Source organism: Rhagoletis pomonella, unplaced genomic scaffold (assembly GCF_013731165.1).
Source record: "Rhagoletis pomonella isolate Grant_MI unplaced genomic scaffold, Rhpom_1.0 Rhpom_scaffold_02215, whole genome shotgun sequence".
Lineage (NCBI taxonomy): Eukaryota > Metazoa > Arthropoda > Insecta > Diptera > Tephritidae > Rhagoletis > Rhagoletis pomonella.
The window spans coordinates 18243-32354 of NW_023460769.1; the positions used below are offsets into that span (position 1 = coordinate 18243).

The following is a 14112-nucleotide window of genomic DNA, read 5'->3' on the forward strand; positions in this document are numbered from 1 at the left end:
GTCAAGGGTCCTACAATGTCTATATGTAGATGCTCTACCTTTTGCTATAGTTATTTTACTAATACTACTAGTTTTAGTGTATTTAAATACTTTTGCTTTTTGGCAACCTGTGCATATTTTAAGCCATTTATTGATTTCTTTATTCATTGATGGCCAGAAATATTTGGATTTAATTAAATGTCGTGTAGCTCAAGTACTAGGGTGAGCTATGTTATGTAATTTAGAAAATGCTTCTCTACGAAGGCTTTGCGGTATGTATGGTCTAGTAGTTCCATTTGATTATTCACAAAATTTTGATCTTAAGAATAGGAACTTCAATTTCTTTTAATTTATAAATACCCTCTGGAGTTCTAATAAAATCTTAAAAAAATTGATCTTTTTGCTGTTCTTCATATAACACTCTAAGGTTAAACTCGCTATTTTCTAGAGGTTCTACTTCTGGAATGCGTGAAAGTGTGTCTGTTACAATATTATTTTTGCCTGCAATATGTTTCGATGCCAATAATAAATTGAGAAATTTATTCAGGATGCCTTGTCTGACGAGGACTACGTTCAACTTTCGAATCTAGCACATAAGTTAATGGTTTGTGGTCGATATAGACCGTATATTTAGGTCCTTCTAATATGTGCCTAAAATGTTTAATAGTTTCATATATTACTAAATAGTCCCGGTCAAAAGCACTGTATTTAGTTTCAGATGCTGTTAATTTCTTTGAATAGAATGCTAAAGGTTCAATTTCATTTCCAATGTGTTGCTCCAGAACACCTATCGCAATTGTTGAAGCGTCTACTGATATTGAAAGATTTGCTGTTTTGTGAAAGTGGTTTAAAAGATCTTCTGCCGCACAAATCCCTTTGACCTTTTCAAAGTTTTGTACCGCCTCATTATTCCAAATTAAACTATGACTCTTTTGTTTCAAGGCAAGTGTTACCATTGCGTGAATCGGGCTTAAAAATTCCGCTAGCCTTGGTATATATCGGTGATAACAATTCACCATACCTATGAACTTTTGCATTTGTTTAGCTGTTTTGGAACGTTCAAACTCACGAATGACTTTGATTTTTTCATTGGTTGGCTTAATGCCTTCCTTAGAAATATTGTAACCTTAGAAATCGATTTGTGACACACCAAAAGTGCATTTGTTTAGCTTGATATTTAAGCCGAAATCATCTAAAGTTGTATATACTGTTTGTAGGTGTACTAAATGCTCCTCTTCATTATTACAATCAATAAGTATATCGTCCAAATATACAAAAACAAAATCTAAATCTGCTAAGACTTCATTAATAAAACGTTGAAAAGTTTGCGCAGAATTTCTAAGACCGAAAGGTATTCTTACAAACTCAAAGACCAAACGGTACTACGTTTATACGTAAGCTATTTGCAAATAAAAATAATTTGCAAATACCTAACTCACCGTTTATTCGATGGTGAAAAATTCTTTTTTAATATTGTCTGATTATAAAAAGGCAATAATATGACCATCGAAAAAGAAAATAAAGTTAAAAATGGCAACGTCTTGATTATAAAAAGGCAATAAGATGATAAAAAGAAAATAAACCTAAGAATGGCGGCGTCTTGCGCTTATTTGCAAATAAAAAATTAACTCAGCGTTTATACGGCAATTTTTACCATTTTGCAAATTGTTATTTGCAAATAATACGTGCGTATAAACGTAGTAGGTGTTTGAATCGCAGTTTTACCAATGTCTTCTTCTGCCATTGGTATTTGGTGATAGGCACGTACTAAATCTATTTTATAAAATATATGTTTGGAGCGCAAGTTAATATTTATAGTGGATACCGATCAGGTACTGTTATAAAATTCAATCGTCGAGAATCACCACATCGACGCCAATCATCGGACTCTTTTTCGGGCACTAAATGCAATGGAGAAACAACATGTGAATTAGAAGAGCGACATATGCCAGAATTCACTAAAAATCGAACTCAGTTTTTACTACTTTAAATTTTATGGGATCAAGTCTTCTCGGTTTTGAAAAAGGTAATTTACCATTACAAATTATGTGGTGAACAGTAGAATGCTTAACTGGTTTATTGTAGTCAGGATCAGATAATAATGATGGAAATGCTTTAAGTAATTTTATATATTTATTTTCTACAGGAAATAGATTTGGCAAGGATATTTTCAAAAATCCGGATACCGCACTTACTGAAATATTTGTCAATGGATCTACCAAACGTTTATTTCTCAAATCAATCAAAAGCCCATATTTTGCTAAAAAATCTGCTCCAATAATTGGTTTTAGTATATCTGCTATAATAAAAATAAATGGAAATTCTCTTAAACACAAATTCACATTTAATAATTTTTTACCATAAGAACTGACATTTCAGCACCACTGTCGATCAAAAATTGTAATTTGTTGTCTTTATCATAAACAAATAGGCGACGCACAGTGGGAATTTTTGTATGGAGATGCGGAAAAAAGTCTGTATCTTCAAAAATATTGAAGCTAAGATCTTCAAATTTTGCACATTTGTCAGTTATCATAAGCGAGGTATTGCGGGTGAAAATCATAAAGGTCAGGCCCACACATCATATAGCTCCCATACAACCGTTGGTTCAGATGTGATATTTTTTCCCTATAACTCCTCCATTTAGCAGCTAAGAACTTGATATTCTTCACTTTATGCATGTATAATTTTAGTACCAATGCAATTGTATATCTTTCTCTATGAAAATAGCATTATTAAAGCAAAAATTAAAAAATATCGACCACCAATAAAAATAAAAATAGTGAATAATATATTTTTCTGCAGTAACTACCTTATTTTCCTTTATATTAACATAAATGTACATATATTATTTAGTTAATTTTGTATTTTATAAGCTATACTATAAATTTAATACTACAACTAATTTACGACTAATTTAATTTGTGCTGAAGGGGCCATCGACTTATATCTATATACTTATTTATTCCTGTAAAAGAGCCTTTACTTCTTCGCTTAAATCACTGTTTTTATACCTTTCATGAGCATGAAATGGTATTATAACTTTGGTCCGATGTTTGTAAGTACCAGAACAAAAAGAGATAGACCCATGAAAATGTATACTTATATGATCAGAACGTCGAGCTGAGTTGATTTAGCCATGTCCGTCTGTCCGTCTGTCTGTCTGTTTGTATGCAATCTAGTCTCTCAGTTTTCGAGATATCCGGATCGAATTTGGTAGGTGGGTGTATTTTTATAATGTATTAATCATTTGTCGGAACCGGAAGAATCGGACCACTATAACATATAGCTCCCATACAACTGATTCTTCAGATATGAGATTTTTCATTATAACTTCTCCATTTATGCAGCTACGAACATGAAATTTTGCAATACTTGCACCCATTATCAACAGAATACTTACAGTGAAAATTACAAAGATCGGGTCACTATAACCTATAGCTCCCATACAACTGATTGTTCAGATATAAAATTTTGCGTTATAACTCCTCCATTTATATAGCTAGGCACATGAAATTCCGCACTGTTTTCACTAATTATCAACAGAAAACTTACAGTGAAAATTAAAAAGATGGGGTAACTATAACCTATAGCTCCCATACAACTGATTGTTCAGATATGAGATTTTTCGTTATAATTCATCCATTTATGTAGCTAGGACCATGAAATTTCGCGCTGCTTTCACTCATTATCAACAGAAAACTTACAGGGAAAATAACAAAGATCGGGTCACTATAACCTGCAGCCCCCATACAACTGATTGTTCAGATATGGGATTTTACTGAAAAACTCCTTTATTTTAACAGCTAAAACCGAGAAATTTCGTAAGATATTTTATAAATAATAATACAAAGTCTACTGAGAAAATCGTCAAAATCTATGCTGTATAAGCTTTATCTCCTATAACACTGATTGTTAAGATACCAGTTTTTGCCATATACCTCCTTTATGTACGAAACTAAACCCAATAAATTGTGTTACCGGTTTACATACCGATCACATAGCGGTGAAAATCACTTAGATTGGTGTCATATAAAGTATATCTTCCATACCTCTGATTGTTTAGATGCGATTTTTTATATAAGTATATAACTCCTCTATCGATGTATGCAGATGTATTCAAAAGCAGTAATCAGTCAAAGTAAAATTTGCAGATGTTCATGAAAGGTATGAAGCCTTCGGCATAGCCGAAGACAGCGCTGCTCTTACTTGTTTTTAGTGAAAGAATGTGTCAAATGTGCTATGAACGTGATGTTAACATCATTCGGTGCATGATGTCTTGATTCGTAGCGATTCGGCTACATTTGCTGGAGTGTCTCAGTCTATATATTTTGTAGTCTTTGTTTCTACATTCCTGAGCCTCTTCGGACAATATACCCACAGGAAAGATATACTTTTCCATTATATTCTTTCCGTGTATAAGAATTTTCTGTAGGGTAATTGGCATATTGTACCAACCATATAAAGAAACGAACCTTTTTGCTGTCTCTATACAAAAATCTCCAAATTTTGCGGGGTGCACTGGTTCGCGTATGGTTATGGCTTCAAGAATAATAGCAAATCTTTTAACTATGTCTTCGTCCAGACCCATGATCTCAGAAACCAAAGCTGGATTTGCAAAGATTCTTCGTGACGTGTTTCCAGAATTTGTTGTACCCGTTCCTTGCTTAATAGTATCTACATGTATACCATTTTTATATTTCAGTTTACGTTTTATCAACTCTTTTCGGGCATCTCTCATTGGACGAGTATTTGAATCCACTGTCCCTCATTGAAAATCCATATTGTAAGCTCCATGTAGAATACATTCCATCAGCTTAATTCAAGCATGTACAGGTGACATACCGAATTTCAGTGCTTCTTCATTTACAGTCCTGAGATGAACATTTTCAGTATTATTTATTTGTGACGTTGTGGCTCCACAAATACAACACGAAGATGCTGCTGGTGTTCGTGTCACAGACTTCATTCTGTAACCAATGCTTAAGATACTCATATTTTTCTTTTGTCAACTCAAGCTTTGTAAACATACCAGCCGTTTTTCTTGGGCAAACTTTTTGATCAGTTTTTAAACTATTAGAAGTAGACGCAAAATCAATCAGCTCTTGGGAAAATTTAGCACGTACTTCATCCCATTTATATCGCTTAGCACGATCGCTGCACTCGCCAAAAGGTTTTCATGGACGACCAAATATACAGCTGGTTGAAGGTTCACACTCATCACTGCTAAACTCAATTTTAAATGTTCCTTTAAGCCAACTAGCGTTGTTATATTCAAACCGCGATTTCATCCGAATAGAGTTCAGCCACTTTAATTTGAAATTACAATAAAAATGTTTCTACGGTCAATTCTACGTTTACTTAGTTCGATATAAGATTCTTCCAACAATTTAAATTTTGTTCTATCTTTTCCACATTGTATAAGCTTCATGCACAAATCTGCGTATGAAATTGTGAAACTTTCCATTATAAAAGTTAATAAATATCTCTATATGTAGTGTCTGCTTTTGATTTATATATATTTATATAGATTTACCTCTGATTAACAATGCTAATTTCTGTTGCTTCTTGCTCTTGACGTTGCGGCTAATATGATAGCAAAGTGCAATGGCAATTCGCTCGGAAGCTTGGAAGTATTGAATTTATTTTTTGGTAATTAACTACTGATGCATGTACTCGTACTACCTAAGCATTGTTTCCTCAAGAATTATTCATATTCAAGGTGATAATGTACAAATTAACTAATGTGGATGATCAGTTCGGTCTAAACTGCCGTTAACCTAACCGAAAATATTTAGGTAGCGGATGAAGAAGACATTTTTTATTCTCTCTTTATTTCTACATAATTTGGAAAAAATACCTATCGAATAATATGCACATACAACAATTATTTTACATTTATATGTAATTATAATAATATAATAAAAATAATAATAATAAATAACATAAAGATCGAAAGCCTTCCTTGTCATTAAAAATACATTAGAGGGAGTTTACATATTATAGTTGCACATAAAAAAAAAATCGGCCATATGTGCAGCTGGAACTGATTGTACCTGAAACAACACCTAGGTAGTATCCAACACCTGATAACGCAAAAATCGCAGGTCTCAGCAAAAAAAGAGTATTGTTTTTATACCCTTCTAAAATTAATTGTAACTATGCAACCAAATTCTTTATAGTCTTTGTTCTTTCGGTTTCAGCGTCCCAAAATATCAAATCTTAAAGAAAAAATAATCAATTGGAAGTCGGTCCAAGAAAAAGAAAAAAAATCGTCTTTAAATTTGGAGTTATTTTTCAGTCAGAAGTGTTACTTTCGAAGAGCTGTAGAAAAAAACTATAGGTCGGAATATAGTAATTCCTTTTGATTTTATTGCAGACACTTTCCTAGAATTTCGAAACATCATTAAAAATTCCATAGAGGTATGTTGAAAATCAGACTTTTTTCCGCCAAATCCCCATACTGCGACGTGTTGAAATGAGTAGTCCACTTGCAAACAGCGTTATGTGATTTTATAATAGTAAGCCATAAATTAAAAAAAAACGTCTACAACAACAAGTAATATCCAAATTGTACATTTCTTTTTATTATCTGAAAATTTGGATAAATAAGAGCCTACCCAATAAACATTGTGGCGAACGTTCGAAAAATACCTTCAATATCCAATATGAATATCGAACTGTGAACGAACTCATAACCAACCTTAGTTTTCCACCGTTCATAGTGTGTTGGAAATACACTCGAAATTGGTTCGAAAATAAAATGAGAACCATAGTAACAAGACAGCAAGTTGCGTATTTTAATGCTTTTGGGAATTTCATGTTTATTATGGCTGCGTTTCTTTATACATTCCGGATAATCCCATTTCACAGCCGGAATAAACAGAATACGTTTGAAATATACGTTAACATATCATCAGGAACGTTCTAAAGAATAAGTAAACAAAAAAGTTTATTCCAAACGTTCAGAATGAATAAAGAAATTCAGCCTATAGTTTCATTTTTTCAAATAAGGGGGTCGCGCGTTTGTTTTCGGGAAAATAAAAATTGGTAACTAGCAATTTAGAAAATAATATAATTTAAATAAAATGAAAGCTTCAGAAACAATTAGACGTGAATGCAGTGAAATTGTAAGCATGCTAATGCAACCTCAACAACAACAAATGAATGTTGGGATTACATATTCAGATATTCCAAACGCGACTACTCTTCCAGCTTCGGAAGACTTTCCTTTGAATGAAGATTATGACAATCTTACTGATTTTAGCTATAGCTCCGCATCTGATAGTGACGAAGACCTAAATATTTCAAATTTTAAAGAGGAATTGCAAAAATGGGTAATAAAATTTAGTATTACGAACGATGCCACGAATGCCCTACTGAAACTCTTAACACCTAAATTAAGTGGACCACCTATGGATGCAAGAACCTTAAAAATGACACCAAAAGATGCCCCAGTCGAAAAAAGTAATGGTGGAGAATATGTGCATTATGGCTTGCTTTAACAGACTTTTTGTTGAAAAGTAATTTTAAAGAGGAAGTGCTGCATTTGAATACAAATATTGACGGGCTTCCGTTAGCGAAAAGTAGCACGTCCCAAATTTGGCCTATACAAGTCAATGTGGAGGGATCTGGAAATGTGTTAGCTGTTGTAGCTTTTTCTGGAAAGAGTAAACCCCAGGATCCAGATCAATTTCTAGAAAAATTTGTTAGTGAACTGCAACATCTAATAGAACACGGATTTTCGTTTAAAGAGAGAATTTTCAGCGTCAAGTGCCGTTCATTTATTTGCGATACTCCAGCAAGAGCATTCATATTGCAAATTAAAGGACACACAGGATTTTTCTGCTGCCATTAATGCGTACAAGAGGGAGAAAGTATTAACCATAGAATGATATTCTGGCCTGAAAATAATCTTTCTGAGAGTCGTTCAGATTATGCATTCAGATCCAGATTGAACCCAGACCATCACAACAAATTGCAGCCAATAGTGTTAGAAAATTTTAAAATGAACTTAGTTCAATCCTTTCCAATAGACTACATGCATGCTGTTTGTTTGGGAGTAACCAAAACGTTATTGAAATTTTGGTTGAAAGATCGGCAACTGCTTGGAAGACATGATATTGAAAAGTTGAATGCTCGGCTACTTTTTGTATCTGATCAATTTCCTAAGGAATTTGCCAGGCGACCAAGAGCTCTGAAAGAAGTCGATCGGTGTAAAGCGACAGAATTCAGGTCTTTCCTTCTATACTCAGGAGTTTTTGTTCTGAAAGGATTACTGGACTTCGACAGATACACGCATTTTTTATACTTAAGCTTGGGAATACGCATTTTATTGAATAAAATTGAATGTAAGCGCAACAATAACTGTGCCAAAGTTCTACTAAGAGATTTTGTCGAAAATATTAACAATTTCTACTCGCATGAACTGTTGTTTTACAATTCACATTGCCTTATCCACATAGCAGACGATGCTTACATATTCGGTAGCTTGGAGAGCTTCAGCGCTTTTAAATACGAAAACTATCTCTCAGTTTTGAAAAGGAAACATAGAAAAAAGAACTTAGTTGGGACACAGCTATATAATCGCTTAGTGGAACAGAGCAAAATCCAAGAAAAGGAATTAATTCAAAAAACCAATATAAAAAAAAATAAAAGCGGACAAATTAAATATATCAAAACGGATACATTTCATTTTTCTTCGAAATTCCCAGATAATATACTATATATAATATATATATATATAGTAGGAAACGATTTTTTTGAGATAAAAGAAATTTTAGAATGTAATTCTGAAACTGTGATTAAGTCTAAAAAATTCAAAAGCCTAAATAACTTTTTTGAATCACCTATTAAATCCGAGACATTTAATATAAAATTTTGTTGTAAGATTGAGTACTTCGAAGGCGATATTTATTATCAAGCTAAAGATATTATAGAAAAAGCCATGCTGTTGCACGATTTAAACGAACATACCTTTGTTTTCATTTCTTTAATTCATAAAGCATTGTAAACAGCGAAGATGGATGCAGATTTAAATACCATATTTATTGAAAATGCCGATAATAGTATTGTCACCACAACAGGTAGGCATTCTCAAATTATAATAATGCCACGCTAACTCTTTTATTTCCCTACAGAACTAAACAAAATGAAAACAGAAATAATGGGAAAAATTGAAGAAGGTAATAAACAGTAACGGAAGTACTAACTTGTTAAAATAAAATAATAATATACTTTTCATTTTTATTTGGTAGTTCAAAACAAACAGGAAGGCATTGAAAGAGTATTAACTCGTATACTACAAGAAGTGAAGTCGTTGAAGATCATCTCCGAAAACAGCAGAATTAATACAACAACACCACCTTCATTACGAGTCCTTCCTAAAGTCCCTTTAAGTTCTCCAGAGGAATTTTTACAAACTTTAGAAAAGGACGAAAAATTTGAAATTTTGGTAAGCTATTTTGATTTGCTTTAAAGAAACCCCTTTAAGCCATGTTATGTTTTACTAAAGCAACACCTAATATCACGCCTTTCTGATTTACTTCTCAGGTTTCGCAGCTAAAAACACTTACCTCATCAAACCCGGATAAGTTTGTAAAAATGTGTTGGAGGAGCATTATTGACGATAAAGCGGCACAGTCATTTTGCTGGAAAGGCACAGATAAGAAGCACCCAATCCGATCATTAAGTGTGACGGCAGTTATTAAAAGTATTTAGTTCTAAAACAAAGTCTAATACTAGTCTATAGAGCGCCAAACTATCTTTTCAGAAGCATTTTCAGTAAAGTTTTCGAGTTCATCCGACGCAGAGTTCGAGCAGATTTCAATTACATTTTTCCAGCAAGCCAAAACCCGTATAACAAAAAAGACGATTAATCAAGAAAATATTAAAACTAAATAGTTAATAGTTAGAATAAGTATTTTTCTTTTATGTACTTAAATAACATCATGAATATGATCTCTTAATTTAATTAATTTGTTTTTTTAATGAAGTATACTTTATTTAACAACGAATTTCTTATAAAAAAATTACAAAAACCTCTAAAATAAAAAGTAACTATACTTAAACGTTAATCAAATATACTTTCCTTTTTTCAAAAACAAATATGTATGACCAATATTTATTAGGCTTGGTTAACAATTCGTAAATGATTGGAAAACGAATCTCTTTTTTCTAGTATCACCTTTGATAATGAATGTGGAAATAGGTTAGTATTCGATTCGAGAACTAGGCCATTCTCCAACAAAACGGAACCTTCGTTATCCAATGTATTTTACCTTCATTATGAATTCGAAATCCAGCCCATTATCGAAGTGAACTCTAATGAGAGAGAGTGATTGTCTTATATTTCCCTTTGAGAATGAGCTGGATTTCAAATTCATAACGAAGGTAAAATACGTAAACGTACCTTCGTTAGGTTCCGTTTTGCTGTAGAACGGGCTAGTTCAAGAATCGAATACTAACCTATTTCCACATTCATTATCGAAGGTGATACTAGAAAAAAGAGATTCATTTTCGAATCATTTTCGAATTGTTAACCAAGCCCAATGTTTGTTGCGTAATAACAATAAAAATCAAAATCGCAGTGTGGTAGTTTTTGCAAATTTTATATATAGAAATTAAATATAGCGACTTTTGAAACAGTAAGTTTTATATAGCCAGCTTTTTTAAGCTTTTCGCGTTCTCTCTTCCATGAATGTTGGTCTGCTTCTTTTTTTGAGACGTCTTCCACTAGGCACCGGAACTACCATGTTTTCTTACAGTTTTCTAAGTTCATCAGAAGGTGGAGACTTTTGAACTTGTATAAATACGTACCATAAATATTATAGCGACTTTTGAAAGTGTATATATACATACAGTAAGTATTATAGCGACTTTTGCTAGAGTAGCTAACATTTGATGCTATTTTTTCAGAATATGTAAGGATTTTGCACTGTATTGTTAGTGGACATGAAACTTCTTTAAATACTGGTACGTTAACCACCAAAAACTAAAAATCGAAAAAAATTTACATAGCGCACTTTGCAAGTGGACTACTCAAATCTCGTCTTTGTTAGTTTTGCTGAGATTCATGTTGCCAGTATGAACAAGGATGTTCACATTTTCTTGCTTTAATGCCAAAGCGATAATGATATCTACAAAGCCAGTTTCAAGAATTTGACCTAGTTGGCGAACGATTCCTACTAAATGATCTAGAAGCTCTTGCTGATCTATTTTCTATAGTCTGCCTTATACAAAAAACCTCTTTGCAAAACTCTCACACATAGAAGAAGTAATTTTTACTAAATTTTCCATTGTTTTTTCAATGTGTGAATTTGTGTTCGTTAAACTAGTGCTACAAATAGCACCCTTATTCATTACCTCCCACATATCATCAGCTAACTTAAGCATATCCTGAATATTTACAGCAATATTCAATTTTCTGGGCAATACTCTTAGCCAAAGTTTCTTTAACAATCTACACCAAAATTTGAACCTGCTAAAACCAAAAGAGATCAGTATAACTCAGAGGGACTTCTATCTCCAAGTTCTGAAGTAGATAGCACTTGGTCTAATTTTTACGTTCACTTAGTGAATGTCGTTCTATGAGGTGCTTTTTTAAATTTTCATACTTATTTTCCGAAGGAGGATTTTGAATAATATCAAATACTGTCATAACCACTTCTTGGGGAAGTGAAATTATGAGGTATTCATATTTGGTATTATCCGACGTAAAATTTTTGCATGCAAATTGTTCGGTAACTTTACCGAAGTAGCTGCTATCTTCGAATGTTGTTATATATTGTCTGTATTGTTTGAGTTTGTGAAATCGATTAGTGTCAACGGATCTAGGGTAGGGTGACCATTATAATAATTAATGAAGGAGTTTACCGGAATTATATAAACTTTAAAATAAATAAATGTATGTATATATATTTATGTATATGTATATTTAAATTAATTTAAATATAAACTTTAAAATAAATAAATGTATGCATACATGTATGTATACTTGCTATTATATTATTATTATTATTATTATTTAGTGCTGATGTGAATATCAGAACTAATAGTTTATATGAGCATTGGCTACCGGGGCCATCAGCTCTACGTTGCAGGAATGGGTTGTGTTTATATTTGTGTTGTATGTGTCTCGTAGTTTTGGTGGTTAAATGGTCAAATCAATGGCGCATATTCGTAGTCATATTTAGTACTCAACTAAGTCGAAACTATACTAAGTCACAACTAAAGCTATTCATAGTCGCCTTAGTTTCGACTTTTTTGGCTAAGTACCAACATAAAATTTAGTTTCGGCTGCAGCTGCAACTAAGTCGTAACTAGGAAGAAGTATTTTATCAAATTAAGGGAAAACAGACGAAATATGTAAAAATTAAGTTGGTAGAAGGTGAATTTGATAATATTGAACAATCTCCAATTAAAATTTACAAAGATCGACCCATTCTAATCGGAAGATGAAATTAAATGCGTATTACAATTCGAATAAAGCTACATCACAATTTTATAATTGGAATAATTTAGATAAATTCTCAAATAATAAGTCAGTTTCACGCTAGTTCTTTTAAAGTAAATTTGTGCATAACATTTAGATATCTACTATTTCTATGTTTCACAGCATGATTTCGATAAACATCGACTTCACATCACTGCGGTTGTTCTGGCTATTTCACACAATTAACAAGAAAATTATACCTTATTCTTTTGCATAATCATGCAATGAAAATAAAAATTACATAAACGGATGATCAAACTTGACATTATTTAATAAAAATGTAATTTTTCCAAAATATCGTAAAGAAAAATCGATACATTTTCACACTCGTTTTGCTATATCGTAAACTAAGTCGAAACTACTTAGTAGAAGTCTGAAATGCGACTATGAATAGAGGTAAATTTTATGTTGGTACTTAAATTTAAGTTGCAACTTTGTTAGTTTCGGCTTAGTTGCTGGACTATGAATACGCGCCAATAGCTTTAACGAATCTTGCAATTTTTTCAATGTTTGTGCTGGTGGGAATGGCGAGTATTGCCGAAATGTTCTGTGAGTCGAGTAATGTTTGTTTTGCTTCTCCGTATAGGGGGCAATCGTTGAGGATGTGTTGCAATGTTTGCTGTGAGTTGCAGTTTTCGCAGTGTTGGGTTTTCTTTTTTTAGGAGATATACATGTGTTTGGGTTGTGTGCCCAAGACGGAGTCGAGAGAATATCCTGGTTTTAAAGCGGTTTATATTAGTGGGGTATTGCGGGGGTAATCACCCCTATTCTGGTTGTCGTAAGTCGGTCGCATCGACAGTCGTTTTTTGCGACGTGTCGTTTTTAAAAAGGCATTCCTGCAACATATCGACTGTTCTACTACAATTGTAATAGATGAAACAAATTTTGACAGCTGACAGAAACATCTGTTTTGTTTATAATTCGTTATTTGTATTTACGTTTAATTTAAAAGAAGTTGTACTTAATGAAATGGATACCATAGAGCTATATTTTAGCTCGGATGAAGAAATTCAAAGCGAAGAAAATATAAAATTAATTAAAGAACGGCAAATTCTTCGCCAAAGAGCAAATCCTTTTCAACTTTCTGATGTGGTGTAAGACACGAAAAATGTTTTATTTATTTGATAATTTTAACAAAATAGTTCACATCTTGCAGATTCGTTAGAAATTTTCGGTTAACGAAAGACGCGTTTAGGTATGTACTTGAAGAGCTCGAAAAGAATCTTCCAAGGAGGAAACGCTCCACGGGCTTATGCCCAACAGTTAAGTTGGCAACCACTTTGCGGATTCTGGCGGGAAACGGGTACCAACGTGGAGTTGGAAATGACTTTCAGTTGGGTTTGGCACAACCAACTGTCTCGAAAGTATTCAAAGAAGTGCTTAGTATTCTGCAAAATGTTTTGTGTTCAAAATGGATCAAATTTGATATGACACAGGAAGAAAAACTACAAGCTAAGCACTCTTTTTATTCGAAAACTCGATTTCCTGGAGTCATTGGTTGCGTCGATGGAAGTCACATTGCGATACTTCCGCCAAAGCTTAATAAACATCTTTATTATAACCGCAAAGGTTTTTATAGCATAAACGCTATGGTAATAAGTGCAATATAACTGCATGACCTTATGATCATTGAATTAACT

The 14112-nt window shown here is 32.9% G+C and overlaps 1 protein-coding gene across 1 annotated transcript in view; it reads right to left on the reverse strand.

Annotated features, from left to right (window-relative positions):
• Window positions 1-9655, reverse strand: part of LOC118753211 — a 27645-nt gene extending 17990 nt beyond the window's left edge. Inside the window, exon 1 of the mRNA XM_036488086.1 lies at window positions 9555-9655. Within this exon, the coding sequence (XP_036343979.1) occupies window positions 9555-9599 (45 nt within the window). The 5' untranslated portion in view covers window positions 9600-9655. The remainder of the gene's footprint in view (window positions 1-9554) is intronic.
• Between the last annotated feature and the right edge of the window lie 4457 nt (window positions 9656-14112).